Here is a 24,229-nt window from a genome sequence, read left to right on the forward strand (position 1 = left end):
AGTCCAAACACTAAACAAATTGCACATAACTGTTTCCAGACAATGATACTTACGTTCTGCATGTACCCTGAAAATCTCTCTGCAGTAGCTGAAATGGCACTTTTCACCTTCTTGAGAAGCTCTTTCTTAACCTCAGGGCTGCAGACATCCTTTTTAGCAAGCAGATGGGCAAAACGTCTGCAGAAGTCAAGGCAATGAAATACTGGTTGATTTTCCAAGACTTTAGAGAAACATAAAAGAACTCATGATACCTTACTTTAAGAGTTCCTAAAAGCTTCTCTCCTGTGATAAGTGGTTCAGGGGCTCTGTATGAAAATATCCCACATATAATTAACCTTTTCCACTTCACGTATTTTGAGATCTCATTTGAGGCCATCATCAAACAGCACTCAAATGAACAAAAAAAAAACCAATCCATAATCTTTTAAGGTAAAGAGAAAAGCCTTATAAAGCTCTAAAAATTTATTTCTGCTCTTTTACAGTGAGAAAAAAACCCCATTATGCTTTTTGAAAACACTTGTACTGAAAGGAGGTATGATATCACACAGTACCAAAATAAGCAATACAAAATCACTCAATTCAACTTGAATAGTCAGAATGGTTTCTATTTATGCTTTACTTTTAAACTTTCACTCATTTTCAAGCCTTACTTCTTTCAGCAGCAAAAACATTATAACAGAGAAAAAAGCTGTAGCAAAAAGAGCCATAAGGAGTTCCTTGGTTCAAACTTGTGCTTCTGTTAGCTGTGCTACAAAACTTTTGAAATTAACTTTACCTGTGCCTCTCAAGTACTGCGATCTAGTTATCTTTTACAACTGCTTTACAATTTCACAGGACATACACACCAAATATATTCCAAGCACAAGTTTCAGTCATGCTTCATACATAGGAAGGTGAAAGGAAGATGTCACATTCCATGACACAAAAAAAACCCAACCCAAAGACAGGGAAAACCTGAATAATCCCCTTGCATCCCAAACCCAGCAACTAATACTCAGTTACCCCAAGAATCTGATCAGTTTACTGCAGCTTGACAAGTTTCTGCTACTCTGCTGATCTCCAAGAACAGTGTATGCTGTCCTAGCCCTCTACAGCTGCTCAGTGAAGCATATTAGGAAACCACAGCACAGTTGATAAGCAATCACTGATCAACCAGAAAAACAATCACCAGGTTAGATGATATAGCCAAACCAAGAGAAGACAAAGTAGATGCTTTGAGTATCAACTCTGACTTGTACAGGATCACACACTGCCCATTAGGTATATGGAGCACAACCTTCAGAGGTCTTTCTATAAAAATTAGAGAAAGGACATTTCAAGAAGCACATGGAACAACCTCTGATCCCAAGTAGTGTAGAAAGAGTTCAAGATGACACACCAAAAATAGAAAATCATCACAAAAAATATAAAAGTGATGAAACAGAAACACAAATGGTTCTGATCCTGCATCTTATTTAGTGACAGAAAAGAAACAAGGTGCATGAGAGAAAATATAATAAAAATCCCAAATGGCTGAATTTAGAGAAAGATACAAAAGATGCAAAACTTGAACACTTTCCACAGCTACTAAACAAAAGGCATAAGCCCCCACATATCAGGTGAAGTTAGTGATCGGCTTAAACTCTACCTGGCTAAGTTTTTAAAAGAAATTTTTCTGCATCTAACTTATTTTGCAATTTCTTACATTTTTTTTTCTGAAGCATTTCACTCTGCCACTAGAAATACAAAAAAGAATGCCTGTAACTCAGTATTATAAGTTTTAAGAACCGATTTCTTATTTCAAAATAACAAAAAAACGGCTCCAAAATACAGAGAGCTCTAGGATTTTTTTTATCTATACAGGCAAATGACCCTCTACAAAGATGCTTCAGTATTACCAAACCAGTTTCTCAGCAATGAAGGAGAAAACAGCTTACACAGAAAGTGAATTTTACCTGATAAGTGCATTGAGTGGAATTTTTTTCCATGGGATACCCTGTTTGAGTAAATCATTAGCAAAAGACTGAATTGAAAACAAGGACTGTAGAATGGCGTTCATATAGCAGGTGTTTCCCAAGTTTGAAAACCTGAAAAAAACCACAATTAAAAAAATTGAATATTTTGTGTCTCTAAACACAGCTCTACTAACACACAGGATATTCACCCAAACAATTAACCACAGTTTCTTACTGGAGCTGTTCCCCCTTCAGCCTAAACTGAAAACTCATGGGAGGCAGCATTTATCAGGAAGGCACCCATTAATTTCTACAATCAAACTTTTAAAAAATGCACGTATATACACACACACACACATAAAGACAGAGAAATTCATCCTCATTAAAGAAACATTAATTACCTGAAATGTCTCTGAAACTCCCAGGAAGCAAATTCAGGAATACATATCATCCAAACTAAAAAAAGTGTTCCCTACCTCAGTGTTCATGAATTTCAGGATTATTTTTTTTAATTAAATGATTATAACAAGAATGTGCATGTTCTGATGATCAAAGTATGCATGCTAGATAAAGAAAATTAAATTTACCCTTGCAACTGTTGTTGAGGATGGGTGGAAAGGGGCACTCGGGGTTTGTTCCATCCTGTGTAATCTTGATTAGATCTCATTTTTTTAACGGAAAGAGGGGCAGGCTGAGAAAGGAATCCCAGGCTTCTTTTGGCTGAGGAGGTCTGGCTGGATACACTAGACCTAGAAATATAAAAGTACAAGAAGGGTAAGATTTGTAATGCTCTGTCTCAAAGAGGTATAGTCCATGACACTGGAATCGCAGCACTACAGAAGTCAAGGACTGGTAAAGCCACACAATATAACTGGAATGTATCACAGTGAAAAGCACCCAAGATATGCTTAGAATTCACATCTAGGCCAGAGTCTTCATTTTCAGTCTCTTGTTCTTGTAACCTAATCACTATGGACCTCAATTCCTAACATTTAAACATGGACAATGCTTCTTTTCTCCCTTGATCTTGTATCTCATCTATCTAGGGAAGAGACCACGAGTCTGACTGCATGGCACCTGACAAAGAAGAATCCCAAACTCAGCAGGATTTAGTATTTGCTAAAATACTGTTATTAAAATATAGAATTGTGTGCCATTTATCTACTTGGGAAAAATGAAGCAAGGGCTCAGTCTTAAACTGCAGAGTTTATATAGAATTTGAACCATCTAGAGTCATTCACAACAACTGTAACAGACTTGAGTGATTTTATAGTCTTTCTATAGCAAGCAGTAACTAGAGTTTGTAGATGTAAGCAGGGCAGTTGAAGATACACTAAAGAACTGGACTGTGCTCCTGGAGGAGAGGAAAAAATACCAAAACAACAAACCCCAGCATGTTATGCATCTAAGCACCATGTGATCAACACACAGGAAACTGAAGAGCTTAATTCCTGTGAAACAACTGCTATTTACAGTTCATTCTAGTGAATCAGCCCTACCTGTCCAGGGTGGAACTGCCAGTGGAGTACTCTTTTGAAGAGGACCGACTACCATAAAAAGATGACGACTGCAGAGGTAAAACACCTTTAAAAGAGAAAGAAAGGCAGGACATCTTGTTCCAGGTTACAAAGCTATTTTCACAAGAAACAACTTGTTTGAAAGTATTTAGTCAAAAGATTAAAAAATCCTCAAGTACTGGTTCCTAGAATTGGTTCGGAGACTGCTAGTACATATGCTTAGAAGTACTAATATGAATATTAATGCTATGTAAGTAAAGGCATGATGGAGTTTAAGGTATTCAGTCTCCATCAAACTCAAAGTGCAATATGAAATATTAAAAAGTCATTATCTTAACTATGTGCAAGTTAATAAATATCTACCTTTTGTTCAGATAGATAAGACACATGTATAGAAAACTCCTGATTTCCAGTGCAGTGCTCTCAAAATTCAAGGTAAATATGCAGAAGTGAAAACAGCTTCTCTTCCCACTCCCAATTTAACAGTAAATTACTTTATACTTGTTTCATTGCTATGGTATCATTGTGACAGATCCTGAGACTGATACCTCAGATGGTGCCACATTAAAAAAATGCTCTCAAGAGTCAAAACCTCACCTATTACAGTGAATTACAGTGTAATTTAGTTTGAATAATGAATAATTGTTTGTTTCTTTTCCATCTTGAAGCTGTTTGAGCCATGTTTCAGAAATACAAGTATATAAAAAGTTTGCAATACTGTTACCAGAACTTGCAGGGATACACACATGCTAATTCTGACTCTGAAGACAAAACCAGATTTCCTTTCAGAGGTAAACATTCACCTTACTGTCTACTCCAGCAACGCATTTGTGCCATCAGAGATGCACAAAAAAAAGAATCCACCAACATTCCCCCATAAAAACAGGATTTTGAATGCATTCCTATTTATGAGGAAAGAAGCTAAGTATTTATTCATAAAACTGAAGAACAGTGCTGCTTACTAAATTATCTACATATTGACAGTGTTTCTGTATTGTCTGTAAATCCTTGTCCCACAGCAGCATCCAACAGAAATTGGGTACAAGCAGGACAAAAGTCCTGGCCCCAAAGAGCTCTCCCTGTAAGTTCTGGGGAAGAGATAAGGAAGTAAAAGCAAACAGTACACATCTTAATCACAAAAAACAGCCTACAGCTCACAAAAGCATTAAGAGCAAAGGAAAGTTTTAAAAATAAATAAGAAAGCAAGCAAAAAGGAGTTTACAGAAAGCCCATCCCAAGGGAAAGGGCAGCATGGAACAGTTTGAAGCTGCCTGTTGGAATTTTCAAGCAAGCTGGCTCATGGGTTGGCATCAGCACCGCAGAATAAAGGTCAAGGCCAGACTAGAGCAGGACAGGCTTTGAAAATGAAGGCAGATTATTTGCATCTCATGTACAGCGCTGGAGGAAGCAACAAAGTTGATGGCATAGAGAAAAAAACCTCTGCAGCAACTTGCTGAACTAGTACCAAAGGGGTAAAATTGTACTGGTAAAGACTAGGTATCATTTGGCTTTACATTCATTTTTTTACCTGATGTCCTATTCTCCTCAGCCTGCTTCAGGTTCAACTGTTTCTCTCTGCTGCTATTCAAGTACTTCCATGCTGGATCACTCAAGGCTTTATTATTCCTTCAGAGAGAAGAGTGGAAGGCAGTGAAGTTATGGAAGATAGGGAATACTCCTGTTCAATATTTACAACTTGTTTTAAGGCATTTCTCTCCTGTCACCTTTAATACTTGACCACAAAGAGCAGAACTTTACTCACATATAAGTTTAATTCATTTAAACAAACCCTCTTACAATTAAATCTGACAAATCACCTTCTTCAAATGCCAATTCCCCTTTATCAGTTTTGTTTTGAAAAGGGTCAAAGCACATATAGTCCACATGTAGTTCTGACTGACAAAATTGACAAAGATCAATGACACAGAATTTGCATGTGCCAGTTCATGCAAATAAACTGCTGGAGTAGTTTGTATTTCCCTTATTAACTCTGAACACATACCTCATTTCAAGCACCCAATGCATTCACAAGCTGACTAGCCTGGTCCATGTGGATGAAAGCTTTCTTTTCAGAATGGAAAATGAACAAGGAACTTAAAATCAGAAACAACTGTTACTTACGTTGATGAATCATTCTCTTTAGGATAATCTTCACTCATTTCTGAACCAGAGGGTTGTGTTCTTTTCCTCTTTTCACTGATGACAGAAAAATTTGTGGTCATGCTTTCTGTAAGGTTAGTAAATAGCCTTCATCCAACTGAACAGAATTCCTCAATGCTTTCCATGCATTTTGGACCTATCTTCTGCAATCTCCACTTTTATAGCATACAGAGAAGCATTTGGTCAGCCCAACTCTTAAGCTGTACTTGAAGCTCTAGTGCCAGTACCAGTCAGAGGCAATAAAAGCACATGTATTAACATCCAGTTAAAAGTAGCAGCAAAACTAGAAGATTTGTATCCCCTTATGTTTCAGTGTACCAGTTCCACCCTTAGCTCTATAAAGATCTGGGTTTTAACAGTATCATAGTAAGAAGAAAACCCTCCTACCGATTCTCCAACAAGCCTGTCCTGTGAGGGACTGATGATGCAGGAGATGCTGAAATGTTCACCCTGTTGCTTGGTGTTCCAGCTCCAGCAGAATTCTTAATGGAGCCTCTCGCTGGGGTACCCAGCACCTTGCGAAATGCATTTTCCTCCTTACTCTCCACAGTCACTCTTTTGGGAGGAGTCTGCAAAGCCCAAGTGGAGGGGGTCAGGGAGAAAACCCAGAAGTGAAGAAACAGGACTGTCAGCTAATATGCAATTTCCACCACTTTTTATTTGCTACCGTGTAGCATCCAGAGGTGGAGAGATGCTACTTGTAATAGATTCAGAGAGTTTAAACACTAATTAGACATGGGTAAAATTTTTATTTAGTCATACCAGTCGTAAACATGAAACTCTACTGCAGTAACCACTTTCCCCTCTCACTTTCCAATGCTAAATCAGTTGAACTTAAGTTTTTAAAATCTCCTTTACAAGCTTTGACATTAAAAAATCCAAGGCGTGATTCCTACCTGTCCCCAGATCAATCCCGGGTGGTATTACAATTAAAAATATTAAAAAGCTGTACTAAAACCCACACAATGGGCCAAACAAGCCTTATATGTGATGCAATGGAAAGAGGTAGTAACTGGTTGACTAAGGCATGTTGGTCAATTTTAGACTTGAAAACTGAACATGTCTAATCTCACCACTGTATACACAGTGTGTAAAACTCAAGTTTTTACAGTGAGATTGCCTTTAAGTAACATGTAGAATTTGTTTTGGGACAATGTCCGAAACAGTCTCCCTCAGGGCAGTAATACAAGTATATTCACAGAGATAACAAAGTAAATTAAAGCCAGTAGCTACACCATGAAATCTGGGGAGAAAAAGAACAAAAATATTTTGAAGAAATACAACTTCTGGGGAAGTCTGTGAAATTTACACAAGAATGTGAGCAGAATGCCACAAATTCAGTAACTGTATTCTGATACAAACCTGAATCAGCTGCTTCTCAATGTACACATTTGGCTGAAGTCTCCTAAACTCATTAAGACCTATGCTGACTGGTCACACACATGTAAGGATTTCGGCATAAAACAAAGGGAGATTCAGAACTACGCAAGAAGCAAGTCTCAGTCGTGTACTTTCCTTCTATTTCTACTTCTTCTCTGCCTAAAAGCTCTTATGTGAAGAACATCATCTGACTTCCATAGCCAGACACTGATCTCTCTTACTCCTATAGAAGGTGTCTCCTCACAAGCAAGATACAGCATTGCACGCCACCCCATACACAGCTATTCCAAGCTCTCTAGATTACAAACACTTTGGATGTTAAGTATTGACATGCAAAGTGCTATTACAACATACAGTAAGAGAATGAGAGAAAGAGAGGAATAGAGTAAAATAAGAGAGGAAAAATTTGAACAATTTTACAAACCTGGTTCTCTATGTAAGAGAATTGCCTGTTAGCTTCCTTCTGTGTGGCCCTGCTGCCCAGCACACCTCCAAAGCTGCCAGATCCTTGTGAGGGTTTCCCAGCTGACAGAAAAAGTACACAATATTTGATTTGATCGTCATTTAACTGACTAGGATTTTTATTTACAAAATGTTTAGCTGGAGTTGATTTTGGAAAGGGCATACTAGATTTCCTGCCAACAGACTACAATATTCTGAATGCACAGACAAAAGCACATGTTTATAGATATCCCTTATACTGGTCATTTAGCCACTTGGCAGCGAACTTCCTATCCTTAAAAAGAACATAATAAAGTAAGTAAAATAAAAAACTAAAAGACTGGGCACGGGCGATAAACATACAATCTTCCAAATACCAACACACAATGTAAACAAATCCTGTATGTTAATCTCTGATTATTGTTCAGCATGAGAAGGATATAAAACAAAAAGTGGGGTTTGAAGCCAGAAAGAAGCATTTACAGAAATGCAAAGAAAGCCAGGAACAAGAAGGACAAAATGTGCTGAAGATGCGTGCTGGTTTTGGCTGGAGCAGAGTTAATTTTCTTCCCAATAACGACGATAGGGCTATGTTTTGCATTTGTGCTGTAAATAGTGCTGATAACAGAGATGTTATAGTTACTGCTGAGCTCTGCTAACAGAGTCAAGGCCTTTTCTCCTGCTCACATCACCCCTGAGGAAGCAGGGGATGCACAAAAAGCCAGGAGGGGACACAGACAGGACAGCTGACCTCAACTGACCACAGGGATATCCCACACCATGTGGCACAGTGATGGTGTTTGTCTTCTGCAGTCACCATTACACATGGTAGAGTCCTACTTTCTTGGAGATGGCTGAACACCTGCCTGCCCACAGGGAGTGGTGAATGAATTCCTCATTAGCTTTGGTTGTGTGCACAGCTTTTGCTTTACTTACTCAACTGTCTCTACCCACAAGTTTCCTCATTTTCACTTTTCTCATTTTCTTCCCAACCCCACTGGGAAGAATGAGTGAGCAGATGCCTGGGCCTTAGCTGTTGTTTGATATGGTTAAACCATGATAAGATGGGAAAAAGAAAACACAACATTCCTCCACAACATTAGAACATGATTTACAACAACTGCACTTACCAGTATGAACCCTGTCTTGATGGACTGCATCCAAATACATCCGCATTTCATGTGCATCTTTAAATGGTACCTTATCAATTGTCAGAAAGCTGGTATCCTTTAGTGTTAGCATCAGACAGCACAGTTTTCTGCCATTTGGTCGTAAGGTCACAGTTTTAATATTATGGCTTAACTGAAAACAAGAAAGTGACTATAAGCAAAAATCCAACTTTAAAAGGCCAAAATACTTACAAATTTAAACAAAATATTTCAAATAGACAGGATAAGAGAGACTCCCACCAAAATACTTCTCCTTGCTCCACTTCAAGGAAACATTAAACCTCACAGAATTAACACAATCTGTGACCTTGGCACCTGACAGAACTGTAAGGATGGTATCAATATTGCTCAACAGTCCAGAGTCCCAGATAGGCTTTCTGAAACTTGCTTTCCTACTGAGTATGACACTTGTAAACGTAAAGGAAAAACAACTTTACGAAGTCACATTTATGAAAACTTCCACATAAAGTGTGGAATACAATTTAAGATGGGGAAAATTTCAAGTATTAAACACAAACGTCTCACTTCACAATTTGCTCCCAGAGAAGAGAGATTTGAAATGGCTTAAACAATCTGAGTAAGAAACATGCTTAGTCTGTATGCAACATCATGACAATTAAGTGGTATTAGAACTTCCAGGGTTATGGTTGAGCACAAAAGTAATTTTAATAAGAGTTTGCGCTCCCAATGATGCCCCTGTTACTTTATAATAACCTCGTTACTTCATGCTAAGTCGTCTACAAAAACTGGCTGTTGGGTAAAGCTTCTACTATTCATGCAGATTGAGGGTAGCTCAAAATAATAAGAGATAATAAAATGAGATAATAAAAGACACTCCATGTCCACCAATGGGATTTCTTTTTTTTCCATTACAATCTCTAGCTTCTTGGAAAACCAATCTAGATACAACAGCAGCTTGTAAGAGGGGCTGGAAAACCACCTCAGTCAGGAACTAATGTTTTAATGGGAACATTACACTTTTGAAACACATTGTGCTTAATCCTTGTATTTTGGGTTACGGTTTTTTGGTGAGCTGTTGGGATTTTTTAAAAATATAAGCTAAAAATATCTTCAAAGACCTAAGAATTGAATAATAAGCTCCAAGGTTTTCATTCTCTCTTAAAACACTGAGCCCAGTGCAAAGAGATTACAATTACTTCACTATCTCAGTGCAAAAAAACCCATTTAAACTCAAAATGCTGTCAGAAGACTACATCCATACTCTTTTAATGCACCTACTAGGACCCAGTCAGTGTCACAAAGTTTTGGCAGGTGCAGGGAAACAAAGTATTTCTCTTAATACTATCTGGGACAACTTAGTTTAAGCTCTGAAACATTTCTAAAACATTATCTGATAGAAGAAATTTGATGACACACCAGTCACTGTAGAAAAAAAATATAACACTGGATCCATCCAAACCTTCTATTACAGAAAAGTAAAAACAGGCAGGGAAATCACCCACAGTCCTCTCAGAGCAGCTTGCAAAAAAAAAAAAAAACTGGGAATGCTACTTCTAAAGCAAGATCATCGGGAATTTGTCACACCTGAAGTGGTATGCCAACAGCCTGGGGCTGTCTCACATGAACTACCCTCCAGCACAAGCCTCCTCCTCTTCCTTTGCTGAAGTCCCAGCTGCATGGTGGTTTATCACCCCCTCCACTAGATCCTGCATTCAGTCCTTCCCCCAAATTTCTGTGAAAAATCTCCACTGAGCTCACAAAGATCTGACAAGTGCCAGACAGCAGACATGAGAGGCTGGGAACAAAACCTGCCCCTTTAGGCCATGGTTAGCTGTTTTGTAGGCTCATCCTCCCTGTGGAACCTCCCTTGGAGTTGCTGTCACATCACTCATCCAGGCAGAAAGGAGTGTGTGAGAACAAGCACCCAGGGAGGGGAAGACAAGACTGCTCTCCTCAGGAGCAACATGGTCCAACAGCGGATTAAACCAAACCTGCAGCCACAGCAGCACACATGAGAAGGCAGAGACTCTTTTCAAGTCCACAGCTACACAGGTGAGAACAATCGACAGCTAACAATTTCCTCACAGCCTTGTTTTCAAGGCAACACTAGCTGCCAGATTCTTTGCTGAGACTTTTCAGCACACTAAGGCAGCAAAAACCAAACTTAAAAAATAAACAAACTTTTTTTTTTTTCATAGCATCTGCACACAGAAATAAATGGCTCAGAGAACAGACTGGTGAACATTACTGATGAAAAACAACAGTGGCATGAAAAAGAAGCCAACATATAGATCAGTTTAGGCTGTTGCAAAATTGCTAAATAAGACTGAATTTCTTTTCTTCCAATTGATCTTCTGTCATTTACATATTTTTAAAACAGGTATGTATTTCTTACAGAAAAAGCGCTCTGCTTTTGATTTGGGGAATTTTGCACAAAATCTTGGAAGACTGATCTGAAAACAACTATATAAAGAGAAAAATTTTGGCTGAATATTTCAAGAGAATCTTTAACAGTGATCTGCATCTGCATTTAAAACCTAAAACTGTAACAACTAATGTTCAGCAAAGTCTTGCAAAAGGCTACAGGTGTATTAACACCATTACCCTTCAGCTGGGGAAACAGCCAGTATAAAGTGGTCAGGATCTTCTAGATCTTTAGAGAATGCAAACGTGCCAGTAACAGAAAGGTTACAGGCTGCAAAAATCTAAAATGGGAGCCACAATGCTCTATAGTTCTATAACTTTTCTCTGCTTTTTTGGTTCTTCCAGTTCAGTGGTATCTCAATGCCAGCCTTGGTAGATAGATCCTTTAACAATACGTGTAAATAATTTACTGGAGAGTTATACAAAGGGATTTGTGTTCAGGAAAGGAGAACAAGAAACAGTGACAGAGGGAAGTCTGCAGGATACTTAATAGCCTTGAAGGGGACAGCTGTTCACAAGAGAGCACAATCCACTTACTGTTGAAACAAAAGCCTTAACGTCTGGCATACCTGAAATGTCGTTGGAATTCCTCCAACATTGTAGTGAACTACTAGATTCACTTTGTTGTCCTTCTCCACAATTTCAAAGCTCCCTTCTTTCCATTTTGTAATCCCAGTCTGCATGCTGCGCATCCGGACAGGTCCGTGCACCTTTAACAGAGCCATGCTTTCTCACAGAAAAGAGCTATCAAGAGTAAGCGTGCTCCACCTTAAAAACCTGTTAAAAAGGAGAAATGTGTAACTTGGCGGGCCAAATAATGGCTAAAGGAAGACGGAAGCATGTCTTGAACTTTCCGTAGAAGCTTGGTAGAACCGTTTCATTGTTTTTAAACACAGTGAGGAAGAAGCTGGACAGCAGTGAGGGAAACTTAAATTAATAACATCTCTCCCAGTACGAACAGCAGTGCACCGATTCCTTACTGCTGAAAGGTGAGCAGACACAATTCCAGACACAGAAGTCCTCAAAACCCCTTAACTTCAACGGAACTAATGGGAAGAAAAAAAAAGAAAAAAAAGAAAAAAAAAAAAAAGTGCCCGAGGAAAGCCAGTATGAGATGGGAACCAAAGTTTTGGAGGAAGCCTAAGAAAGAAAACGAGCTCGTTTCTGACGGCGCGGGATCCGCGGCCACCTGGCAGGGCCCGGAACGGGAGTCTCCAGCTTTCCCCGCTGCTCTCGGCCCGGTAAAGCCACGGGCCCGGGGACGAGACACAGCTCCAAAGGTTCCGGAAAGTACGGCGAAGCGTATTCCCGATAAAAACCAGAAGGAATGAATGGAGCGGCCCCTGCGCGCAGCCCGGGAGGCGCTGCCGGGGAGGTTCCCCCAGGCATCCCGCGCTCAGGCGCCGCCGCTCCTGGCCCGGCCTGGCGGTGCTCCCGCTCTTCCCGGGCCTAGCCCCGCTCCCCTTCCACCTCTCACCCACACAGGGACATCGAGAGCACGGGAGCGCCGTCCGCCCCGGGCCGGGCCGCTCTGAGGGCAGGCGGTCGCCGCGCGGCGGGAGGGGCACGCGGCCGGCGGGAGCGGGTAGGAGTCGGTGGCGGCGAGCCCCGGTACCTGCGTTCCGGCGCGTTCGGGCGCGTCCCGCGGGGCCCGGGGCGAGGCCCGGGGGGGCGGGGGAAGGGGGCGGCGGCGGATGGCGGGAACCGGCCACAGCAGCGCGAAACGGCGCGCAACACCCGCCCGCGCACGACAGCGCGGCAGCGCCTCCCCGGGGCGCCCCGCGCGCGCCCGCTTCGCGCGCAGGCCCGGCCCCGCCCGGCCCCGTCCCGGCGTCCCCCGCGCGGCGGGTGAGAGGTCGCGGCGGCGCCGAGTCCATGGCGGCGGCCGTGACGGCGGCTTGAGGCGGCACCGGTTCCCTTCCCCCCCTCCGACCATGCACAGCCTGGCCACGGCCGCGGTGAGCGTGCGGCTCCGCTCTCCGCCGGGCGGCGCTGAGGAGGCGCTGGGGATGGGGCCCCGTTGCGCGGGCCGTGCGGGGAGCGGGAGCGCGGCCGCTGGTGGCTGCAGGGGGAAGCTGAGGCCGCGGAGTGGCGGGGCCCCCGCGAGCTCCGTCCCCTCGGCATCACCGGCGGGGGCCGTTTGGCAGCTGCCCAACTCCGGCTGCTCCCGTGGGGCTGCTCCGCGCCGGCGGTGCCGGCTCTGCTGTGGCCTGGTTCGTCCGGGGCACGGAGAGTTTCCCTGCTGGGCGGCCCGGCTCTGCCCTTTGTGTATCACATAGGGCTTCTCCTCTTTCCCTTTGTCTGCCGTGCTCCCTCCCTGCGCCTGGATGCCTCCTGTAGCGAATCAGTGTTTTAAGGTCCCTTTAAGAACCACTAGCAAAAGTATCGGTAAAATCTGGTTTAATACAAAAGCAGGACAAAATTCGTTGATAAGGTTTGCTCTGCTACTTAAAAAGCACATAGAGGAAAAGCAAGTAAAAGTCTAAAATTAATTAATCTACAACCAAAATAAATCCAAAACATTATCCACGGAGTGTGTGGAGGAGGAAGAGCAGGGAAGAAAAGGATGCAGATAGGAAAGGGTGGGATAAGAAAAGGTAAAGAAGATCCTCCCGCTGAGGCACAAGGTTCAGAGTAGATCTTCTTTAAGAGACCTTAAAACACTCATCTGCTGTGCCTCCGGGTGCCAGCCACCTCCTCTGCCCTTTGGGGAGCTGTTTTACTGCTGGCCTTGACTGCAGAGGGAAAGAGTATATAGTGAAAAGCCCCTCAGGGCAGCAGATACTGCCTGTTCCTACTTCCCTTTTGCCTCATTTCAGTGCAGTACCATCCATAGCTGGTGCTTGCCCTCATCCCCCTCAGGAAGCTGCAAAGATTGGCTATGGATTCTCCAAGAAGGAGAAAAGGTGTTTCAAGATTTTTCCTGGTTTAATACTGCTGGTAGTTTTCGCTTTCCTTGTGTGCAAAACAAAGTCTGCCTGGCAGGGTTCTGTCCTGGAGCTTGCAGGATTTGTGTGGCTCTCAGGGTTCCCCAGAATTTTGGGTCTTAGAGGGAGAAGAAGAAACAGTAATGAAATAGGGAATTAGGAAAAAAATACAGCTTTCCATTTAAACTAAAACAAAAGGAGCAACTGTAGAGCCTATGAAAAGCAGTTTATTCTGACTAACGCAGATATTGGACATCATAAGCTTAATTGTGTGGAAAATCTACTTAGTGTTCTCTAGGGATCACAAGTGCATGGCTGTGCTTTTAAGGGGTCGATGTATTTAAGCTTACAGGAACTGAAACTAGTGGGTCTAGAAAAATAGATGGAAGCTTTAGATTACATAATTATAACAACATTATTGCTACACTGCTTGTCAATCCACCATCCCACATAAAAACAAATGAGCTCTGTTCATTCTCCTTCTCTTTTTGAGCTTCAGTATAGAAGTTAGCATTACAATTGCACTCACAGTTGTAGGGGCACAAGAAATTTGGCAGGATCACTAATATATTTAGAGATTTTAGGGAAAAAATTACAAATTGAGTAGGTGAGTGTCCTGGTTCTGGCCAGAACAGAGTTAATTTTTGCAGTAGACCTGAGGGAGCATAGCTAGGCCCCAGAGATTATTCTGTACCACCTCACATCAGTTTTCAGGGAGGGAGAAAGAGCTTGATTTGGGTTTAGGCTGGTGTGACCCAGGAAGCAGTTGGATATTGCTGGGGGGAGGGTTCTGTGGGATGAGCAATAACTTCTCTTTTCTTGTACCCTCTGTCTCTAATGTTAGTTATTTTTTTTTATCTCATTGCTGTTTCCAGTTCCTATCTCAACCTGTGATCTTTACCTTTTGTACCTCCAGTTCCCCTTTCCATCTTGGAGCAGGGGGACTGAGAGGGGAAGGAGGGAGGGAGTGGGTGACAAATGGTTTGGAGTGGTTTCAGTGGGAGTACTAAATTGGAGAATACCATCCCTAAACCATGGCAGTGAGAAAAAAGAGGATAGGAGGATATATGAACAGCTAAAAAAGTATTTGAGCCCTAGAGTACAGGGACTGATAACACTACATTGGCTTAAGTATGAACAATTAAGTTAAATACAATGGAAGTGGTTGGAGGAGAGAGAAATGCCACAGCTGGGGAAGAATCTCTTTGGACGTGACTATAAAATGGGATAAACAGAGGAGGGAAATTTTCGCAGACATAGAGGAGGAAAGCTGTTGGTGTCTGCCAAAGGTTTAGAAGTCTCTGTCCATCACTCCTGCATCCCTTCTGGGACTGCCTCTGCCATGTGGCTTCAGGTCTCATTGAGCCACTTGCAGTTCCTGATCTCCCCTGTATTCTCCTGTGTGGTGTCTTGGTGGTGAGCTGCTTGGTGACAGCGTTGCTGTCAGTGCGGTGTGGGCTCTGCTTGCATCTGTTGTGGGGAGCACATGGAAAGTTTCAGTTTGGGTTAAAAAAGAAAGAAATACAGTCCTGTTTCCAGCTGGGATCACCGTGCAGAGTGGGATGCAGGGCTGGTTGCATGCTGGTTGGGCTGGCTCAGGAGCAACAGGGCTGTGCTTGGCTTCAATAACAACCACTACGGCAGTGTTTGAAAAGGTTCTGACCTGGCTTTTGGAAGTGTTCACACAGGAGGTTTTAGTGATAGTTTTTGTCTTCCTCAAAATTTTGTATCTAAGTCACCAGACTATCTCCTTAGGAAGCCTGCAGAGCATTTGTTTGCACCAAATGTTGCTTATGCCAGCAGAGACCGGAGACAAAGTTTCAATGAAAGACTCCTGCCTTGCCTTTTCCACAGAAATTATGATACAGTCCCTCTTTTCTCTCTTCTTCCTCATTTTTTTTGTATTGAGAACTTGTTGGTCTTGATATTGTCCTTTCCCTGATGTCTCAAGAGAGGCAGAAGCAAAATCTGGATTTCTCCCAAGTAGTAGAAAATGTGTTTTGGCTAGGAATACAGATCTACCCTTCTCTGGGCTTATTTTGAACAGGAATCAAATCATCCTGGGATCTTGTACAAAGTTGTTGTTGAAAAATTCCCTTTTAGCTCCATGCATGTGGACAATATGCCTGGTATAAATTCGAGCCATTGGTAACAGTAGCTGTTCCTGGCTGTGGCTGGTGTCATGCTGATGGTGAAGTAGTGAAATTTTTTCTAGTATTTCTATGAAGATTTTTCTCATGTGCACTAAGTGAATCTCATTGGCAGTTTCCAATGTCACGGGTGTTTGTGGAGAGAAAAAGGTAACCTCTGCCTTACTCTGAACCTGTGGAATCTTGCACTTGAAGCATGAAATAAATGCATGCTAAATGCGAGTGGAGCAAATGAAAGCTGGCTGAAGTATGTGTCACTCCCCAGGAGCTCTGCTGGCAGAGATGGGCAGTAGCTTGGCTCTCACTGCTGAATGAAGTTACAAAGGTTGTGCTTGACAAGAGGATTAAAAGAGACTGTCTTAACAAGTCAGTCCAGGAAATAAAGCCTTAGAATTTCAAATAGGTGAAATGCTAAAACTGATCTAAGGAAGGGATGGATCCATAGCCAGAACATCTTAATAGAGCTTTAGGTCCCGCCCTCTCAGTCGGGTGTTTCTTTTTCTGTCAGATTGTAGGAATGGTTTGGGTGAGAACTGGATAAAATATTTGGACTGAAGCTTTCCTGTCTCCCTCCCAGCCTGTGCCAACAGCACTGGCTCAGGTTGACCGTGAAAAGATCTACCAATGGATCAATGAGCTGTCCAGCCCCGAGACACGGGAGAATGCACTGCTGGAGCTGAGCAAGAAGCGCGAGTCTGTGCCTGACCTCGCCCCAATGCTGTGGCACTCATTTGGCACAATTGCAGCACTCCTTCAGGTGGGTCAGGCTGTCTGTGTCTTTATTCCATGGTGCAGCATCAGCATGTTGCAGAGCTTGTGCATCCATGAGGTGGATCTGGGGAGGAACTGGTGGGATCCCTTATTGCCGTTGCTTGGGAATATGATCTTTGTTGGATCATGTGGTGAGTGGAGCAGATTAAGGTTAGAATGCACTCCTGTGACTCCATGTCAAATTGACTCTGACCCAGCTCTGCCCTTGCCTGGGCAGCAAGGTGGCTGCCGTGTAACTTGAAAGTGATGCTTGGTGGGAGCAGACTGTTATCTGCTGTCACTGCACTTCCTTACCAGGCAAGTGCTTTGGTGTAGTTTTCTGATGTTTGTCTCCTTTAACTTTCTGCTCTCTGTTAATTTTTAGGAAATTGTAAATATTTACCCATCAATCAACCCTCCGACTTTGACAGCCCATCAGTCCAACAGAGTCTGCAATGCTTTAGCTCTACTACAGTGTGTTGCATCACACCCTGAAACGAGGTAAGTGCTTCCAAGTTGTGTGAGTTTTCTGAGGTGTTGATATTGACACCTCAGCACATATCTTTGACTTTAAAAGCACTTTAGCTCCTTTCTCTTTTTTCACTTGAGAAAAGTGAAACAGACAACAGAGCTGATAGATAGGCAGCTGCCTGCTGCTTTTTATTTGCTTGCATGGATTATCAGGATGACAGCTTTATGGTCCTAAATGCATTGCATTCCCTGGGTCATCCCGAGATCTTTCAAATGCTCAAAACATTGGGTTGTGGCAGCTTCTGAGAGGTCAGCCAGAGCTGAGGCTACCTTTCTGTTGAGTGCTGTGTGCAAGGATCCTTGAGCTTATAATTTAGACAAGAAGCTTGGTTAGAGCACGGTGTTAATAATGCCAAGGTTGTGGCTTCTATCCCCATATGGACCATTCACTTAAGAGCTGGACTCCACAACCCTTGTGGGTCTCTTCCAACTCAGAATATTCTGTGAAATCAAAGAAACTCCTTAAATTTCAGCTTACAGATTTTTAAACCAGGTGTTGAAAGGGTGGAATGAACAGGACTGTTCTTGCCAGGCAAGTGTGAGGCAAGGGAGCCATAGCAGAACCATTTTTGGAGTCCTCAGCCAGAGTCTGACTTCATATTTTCTCAATCTGTACCCAGTCCATGTCAGTAGGGAAAAACAAGATGTTGGTTCAGCCAAAATCAGTAGTTAAAACTCAGGAGGAAACTACCCAGAGATCCACAATCTCATGCTTCTGTTACTGCTGAGCAGCAGCATAGCTGAAGTTGGTTTTGAGCTGCTGCAGAGCAGTGTTAAACAGCAATCCTCCATGAGATGATATCCAAAGAAATAGGATAGCTTTTGATGACTCATCTTTACAGTTAAAGATTGAAAACTGAAATGGAGGAGTATTTTGGATGATTGTGTAAGAGAGCTTCCCTCTGTTAGCAGAGCAACCTCCAGCATTCCACCTGCAGTCTTTATTTTTCATTACTGCCAGAAGGCAGTGTGAGGACTCTGGGGGAAAGGTGTTGGTGCACATTTAAACTCTGATGATACCTAAAGCTCAGCCAGTCTGTACTTCTTAGAGGTACTTTTCACAGGCATTGTGGCTGATGATCCTTGCCATTGGGAACCTGCAGGGTGAAATGCAGCAGTGAGTGTACAAAACAGGGTCTGGGTGGCAGGAGGAGGTAATAAGAACAATATGGTGTGCTCAGTTCCTGGTCAGCTGAGGCAGGAGTGCAGGTAATTGACAGATCAGGTGTTAGGTTTTGTGCTGTGCCCAGTGCAGGATTTGCTTTGTGCCTTTCCATCAGTGAATTTACTGTTACCCACTTTTGAGGAGCAGTAGCAATGGGGTCCACCGGGAATAGTGTGAAGCTCTAGGTGGTGATGCTAGATTGTGCGCTCACTTTGTTTTCCTTGTTGTTCACATGGTGTGTTCTCTCTTTCCTACAGATCAGCTTTTCTGGCAGCTCATATTCCTCTCTTCCTGTACCCCTTCCTGCACACAGTCAGCAAGACCCGTCCATTCGAGTACCTGCGGCTCACAAGCCTCGGAGTCATTGGTAAGCAGCCAGACTAATGCTGGAGGACTGAGTTAGAGCAGTTCATGCTGTGGGCATAGAGACCTGCATGACCAAAGTCAGAGGTCTCTTGTTACTGGGATTTTCCAAATCCTGTAGTATTAAGAGAAGGAACTACTCCTTTTCCATTGTGGAGGTAGACTCCTCTTCCTTTTCACTTACAAAAGACTTATAAAAAACCCACTGAAATCTAAATGCATTGCCAAAAATACTTTTTGAGTACAAGTACCTGCAGACTTGTACCTTCACCCTCAGCCCTCCCAGCTAGGCATTGGGATGGGTGGGTGCAGGCTGGTCTTTATTTGGGTTTCTGTCATTGATTCACTTGGGTATATTTTCCCTGTCTTCCCTTTATCCTGTGGTTTTTTTTTCTTTCTTCTTCCTGCCCAAATTATTTTATCTCTCAATACATAAAGAATCTCAAAATGCCTTAAAATGCATTTCTTCGTCCCAGAAGTTGCTGTGGGTGCCATGATCCTCTTGTGTTTGTATTACTACTGAGAGAGAGCCAAGAATGCATCCTCTTTCTGAAAAATAATCCCCAAACCCATTACTTTTACCCTGCCAAAATGATTTCTTCTCCAGCCATGTGCAGCAACGTGTCTAGGATGACAGTTGCTCTGCCTGGCTTTCGGACAGAATGGTTTCTGGGGAGGGCAGAGCACAGGCCCTCTTTGAAAGGTGAGATTTTTTTGAAACAGTTTATCATTTACTGATTTTGGGTTTTGCTTTTACTTCAAGGGGCCTTGGTGAAAACTGACGAGCAAGAAGTGATAAATTTCTTATTGACAACAGAAATTATCCCCCTGTGCTTACGTATTATGGAGTCGGGAAGTGAGCTCTCCAAAACGGTACCTTCTTTTTTTGTTTTAATAAAGACACTTTGTTGTTCATCTCTGATTGACCAGGTAGCCAGTGCCCTGCAGAGCTGATTTCTCTGCTGTTGCAAATGCTGGGACAAGTCTGAGTGGAGTTTTTACCTCCTCAAAAAACCAAACAGACCAAGACCTGAGGCTGCCTGAGTGGCTTGGCAGTAGCTGGCATCTTATGCAACCTGAATCCAGTCATCTTGTACACTCTGCTTTGTGTCCATCTCTTTTCTTTAGTCAGAGATACCAGGCATTGTGTACTGTCCTGCATTTTCTTTTGGCTTCTAACTTTCACTGAGTAAAGCATTTTCTACCTGCTAGAAGGCTTTTCAACTCTGGGGCTGAGTTGAAAAGAGCACCACACAAAGGCTGTCCTTTTTCAGGGTAGATAAGTTGTTTATATGATTTGGTTTCTGCTTTCTCCCCATTCTAGGTTGCTACATTTATTCTTCAGAAAATCCTCCTGGATGACACAGGGCTGGCATATATCTGTCAGACTTATGAGCGGTTTTCCCATGTTGCCATGATACTGGTAAGATTATTTGTTTTTAAAGTATTTATATCTAAAAAAGAAAAAAATTATGCTATAGCAGTCAGCTTCTTCAGCCAACTATTTTACTGCTGTCTTGCTGGAGGATGAGGAAGGCAAATCATTCTTAGGCTAATGGCTTGTGATACTGTAGCTCTGCTTCCATGTTTCCTTTGTATACTTCTGGTTTCCATGTCAAGAGAACACATATTAGTTGTGATATACGAAGTCCCCAAGACAAAAACAGGTAAACCACTTCAGAGAAGAAAAAGATTTTCCAGAGTTGTGGGTGTTTCCAGTTGTTGGTGGGATGTGAATGGATTAGATTTAATGTAATAATGATCACACAGATCATGGATCTATGTCCCTTCCCTGTCTCTCACAACATGTTGAAAGAGCAGGGCAAGTATATATCATCCTTGTCCTCATAACAGTCCCACAGCTGACAGCTGTGGATTTCTGGGGCCACTTGTGGGGTTTCTGTGTAGTGAGCCCCAGTGTTTGTCCCATCCACCCCTTGAACCCATAGGAACTCTTTGCACCCACAGTGTCTTTGACCAAGGAGTTTCATGGGTTTTCTGTTTGCTGCCTGGAATGCCACCCTCATTTTTTTCCTTTCTGAATCTGACTCCTACTAGCTGCTGCAGGTGCTCAAATTTTTGTGTTCGAATACAGAGAGTAAACAAGTTCTGTCCATTCTGTGATCCCTGTAATGGACAAGTTTGGGTACTCAAAATTTGTTCATCCCAGGAGTAATAGCCCCAACTTGAGCTTTATCTTTGAGCTTGCCAAGGGGAATATAAATGTACCCTGGAATAGTTATTGCCATGCTTTTGTGTGTGTTTGTTTGCTTTTAAAAGGGTGGTCTCAGGAGAAGAAAATGCAGCAGTAAGTTAGGCACTTAGCAATGCTGGTTCTCTGACTAAATGTTAATATTTTCATTAGGGATATTTACTTGTCTGCTTTTGCAAATGTAAAGAAAACATTGCCTCCTATTCACCCACAAACAGCAAAATATGAATGATTTTGAGCTGATGTCCCTAGTATCCAATGTGATGTGATTTTTGCATTCAAGAAGATCAGCTTTGATGAAAGTACATCTGACTTGGGGGCAAAGTGAAGGATGCAATTAGAAACTCTGAGGTAGGGAAGGTGACCGTGCTATTCCCAGATGTGAATTCTCCCTTGAACACAGAAGGATGTGGGTGTGTAAAGCTGTGTTAACATGTTTAGTCCCACCATTGGGTGAAGCACTGGCAAGCAGGGTCAATATTCCATAGTGCAAGAGAGAAAGATGAAAATGTTAACAGACTTTTTCGTTGACTGTTTCAAAAATAAGGGTAGTGTACTCCTGTCTAATGAGGGTGATGATTTACTTCCATGTCTTGATAACTGAGTAAGATGTCACACAAGTATTACATGCTTTTAAAAGAGCAAGTTTGTATTTTCCATCCAGGAACTCTCTGAGGAGCTTGTGGTTATTTATTTTGAAGAAATAATTGGTATCCTAGGGAATTGCTAAGAACAGTAAGCTTGCAAAAGGGCAGATGAGGGGGACCTGCTAATTGCTAACGACCAGGATATCAAAATACAGGTGAATTTGGCTAATGGAGAAAATGGTTAGTGCTAGCCAATGTAGTTTACAGGAAGAAAATAAACCTGTTGAGCAGATGTGATTGACTCCTAAATACAAGCCAGCAGTCTGTTAAATTCTTCAGAGCAGGTGTGTGAAGGCATCCACACTGTTTGCTCAGCTGAGCACGTTCAAAGGTGCAGCCATGTGCAAAGTCCTATTTCCTGTGGGAAACAGACTGGGCCAGGAAGATCTGTCTGTGCCTTGCTTCCCTGGAACAGCTTCACGAGGGATGTAGCAGAAAGAAAAAATACATTGCTTGGATGCATGCTAAGACTGGATAAGGATCTTGCTGCATGTGGTGTGGGTGAAGCAAGTCCTATGGCCTGGCTTTCCAGGATATTGCTATTGTCTTAAAAGCATGTTGAAATGAAGGGAATTCATATGAGAACAGGGGGTGTTGCAGAGCTTGGGAACACACCTCATGGTGTCACTCAGCCTGAGTTTATCAAAGTGTTTGAAATGTGTCTGTCTTCCATGAGGGGGAAACCCCAGGTTCTCTTTAATCCCACAAAGAGTTGCTAAGTAGTCCTAGGAAAGTAAAAATTAAACAGAAATAAGATGAGCTTTCCCCGAGCTTCTGGGAGAACCCTTTCCAAGTCATGGCAAGCTGCTATTCTCAAAGGCAACTTGGCAAGCGGCACCAGGCTCCGTGCAAGGGTATCTAGATAAAAGGTAATGGGCTGTGCTGTGTGGGAAGCCAGAGTGAATGATTTAATGATCTTTCCCAGTCTCTGGTGATTGTGAAGCTGTTCTTTTAAAGACACTAACTGGTGGCATTGGCCCCTGTCAAACAGGGTAAAATGGTCCTGCAGCTCTCCAAGGAGCCATCGGCACGGCTGCTGAAACATGTTGTCCGCTGCTATCTTCGCCTTTCTGATAACCCCAGGTAAACATTTTATGAGTTTGGGCAGGGGCTTCTCCTGTGCCCTTGGAAGCGCAGTTCTTCAGTTCTCCACAGTGCCCATCTGGGAGGAATCAAGGTTCCTGGTCTGTCAGCCTTAGCTCAGTGTGGAAGATGGGTGGGGTTTTTGCTTTGATTTTTTTTCTGACAGTCACAGGAGCTTCTATGGTACATGGGAGAAACAGTGACTGTTGGGGATTGTGCAAATTCTGGCTGTGCAGGTTACTACTGCCTGAGCCCAAATGTAGCTTGAACAAGATACAAAGAAGGGCTGAGGTGGAAGGTACACTATACTCTCCCTCTTCTTCATCAGACAGGCTGTTAGCAGTAGATGAAATTCATAAATCACAAAACTAGTCTCCTGCTGACCAGTAGCTGTGCCCAAAACTGCTGGGTGTGTATTTGTTGCCTGAGTCTCTCCTGGCATCGCATTACTTTTTTGCTGTGTGTTGGGGTGCAGGTGCTGCTTGGCTGGGTTAGTGTGAGGGGTGGGAGCTGTGCTGGCTGGCTGGCTGAGTGCCACCTGCTGTGGTGCTGCTGCTCAGTGCTTTCCTTGGCTGGCTGTGGCAGGGACACCTCCAGACAACGCTGTGTCCCCAGTGGGGTTTGCTCCCCTCTTGCCCCTGTGAGTTTATTTGTTGGGCCCCGTTTCTTGTCTCTTGATGTAGGGCACGTGAAGCTCTCAGGCAGTGCCTTCCTGACCAGTTGAAGGACACCACCTTTGCCCAGGTCCTGAAGGATGACACCACCACAAAACGCTGGCTGGCTCAGCTTGTCAAGAACCTGCAAGAGGGTCAAGTCACTGACCCACGGGGCATCCCTCTTCCTCCGCAATGACTGCTGGGGGAGGTGGGGCACTGGGGAAGAAACAGCTCAGGTTTACAAAGAACCAGGAACAGGTGACCTCTTCTGCAACAAACTGGGCACGCCAGCTGGCTGCCAGCCTGTCGGACCACCCCACCCAGCCAAAGGGCTGCTCTGTAGCGGTGCAGCAAGCCTCTGGGGATCCCAACACCAGCAAATGCTGATACTACAGCTTCAAAAAAAAAAATCAATAAAAACAATCTGTATAGATCCCAGTCTCTCCGGGAGGCTTGGGTGGCTTCTCTTCCCCCACCTCCAGGCAGGGGGTAGTGCAGATGTCCACTCTTCCAGCAAACTCAGCCTCTGCCCTAGTGGTGCATGACAGCAGGTATGCGTGCCACATCCCTCCAGTTCCTTGTCACTTCTTGTTTACATGTCTGTTTAGATGAGTGAACTGAATAAAAGCTGATCCAGTTTTATCCCCTCCTAATACTGCTACTCAGCTGCAGGTAGCCCAGGGACAGCTTTTTTCCCTGCCAGCACATCCTTGCTCCTGGCTCTGCATCCATCTGGCGCAGTGAGCTTCTCTCTTCCTT

At 43.2% G+C, this 24,229-nt stretch overlaps 2 protein-coding genes across 2 annotated transcripts in view; one reads left to right on the plus strand and one right to left on the minus strand.

Annotated features, from left to right (window-relative positions):
• USP37 (ubiquitin specific peptidase 37) overlaps positions 1–12,741 on the minus strand; it is a 34,820-nt gene extending 22,079 nt beyond the window's left edge. Inside the window, exons 1-11 of the mRNA XM_005519696.3 lie at positions 12,602–12,741; positions 11,556–11,763; positions 8,563–8,734; positions 7,416–7,516; positions 5,999–6,180; positions 5,573–5,647; positions 4,980–5,077; positions 3,434–3,518; positions 2,522–2,683; positions 1,935–2,066; positions 54–177 (exon numbers count right to left, since the gene is read on the minus strand). Of these exons, the coding sequence (XP_005519753.1) occupies positions 54–177; positions 1,935–2,066; positions 2,522–2,683; positions 3,434–3,518; positions 4,980–5,077; positions 5,573–5,647; positions 5,999–6,180; positions 7,416–7,516; positions 8,563–8,734; positions 11,556–11,711 (1,287 nt within the window). The 5' untranslated portion in view covers positions 11,712–11,763; positions 12,602–12,741. The remainder of the gene's footprint in view (positions 1–53; positions 178–1,934; positions 2,067–2,521; positions 2,684–3,433; positions 3,519–4,979; positions 5,078–5,572; positions 5,648–5,998; positions 6,181–7,415; positions 7,517–8,562; positions 8,735–11,555; positions 11,764–12,601) is intronic.
• Positions 12,742–12,840: 99 nt separating this feature from the next.
• On the plus strand, positions 12,841–24,123 carry CNOT9 (CCR4-NOT transcription complex subunit 9). The gene is made up of 8 exons (XM_005519697.3): positions 12,841–12,944; positions 16,641–16,820; positions 17,199–17,314; positions 18,767–18,876; positions 19,636–19,745; positions 20,197–20,295; positions 22,723–22,814; positions 23,498–24,123. Exons 1-8 carry the CDS (start codon positions 12,921–12,923, stop codon positions 23,664–23,666), a joined length of 900 nt encoding a protein of 299 aa, XP_005519754.1. The 5' UTR covers positions 12,841–12,920; the 3' UTR covers positions 23,667–24,123.
• Positions 24,124–24,229: the final 106 nt, after the last annotated feature.

Source organism: Pseudopodoces humilis, chromosome 8 (genome assembly GCF_049639895.1).
Source record: "Pseudopodoces humilis isolate 2021_Gansu_Grassland_sample_001 chromosome 8, ASM4963989v1, whole genome shotgun sequence".
NCBI classification, from domain to species: Eukaryota; Metazoa; Chordata; class Aves; order Passeriformes; family Paridae; genus Pseudopodoces; species Pseudopodoces humilis.

Excerpts from the sequence above, each read along its gene's own strand:
- CNOT9 (XM_005519697.3), top strand. The coding sequence starts at position 12,921 with ATGCACAGCCTGGCCACGGCCGCG. Across the intron at positions 17,315-18,766 it reads GCATCACACCCTGAAACGAG|ATCAGCTTTTCTGGCAGCTC; the intron begins GTAAGTGCTTCC and ends TCTTTCCTACAG. Across the intron at positions 20,296-22,722 it reads CCCATGTTGCCATGATACTG|GGTAAAATGGTCCTGCAGCT; the intron begins GTAAGATTATTT and ends CCTGTCAAACAG.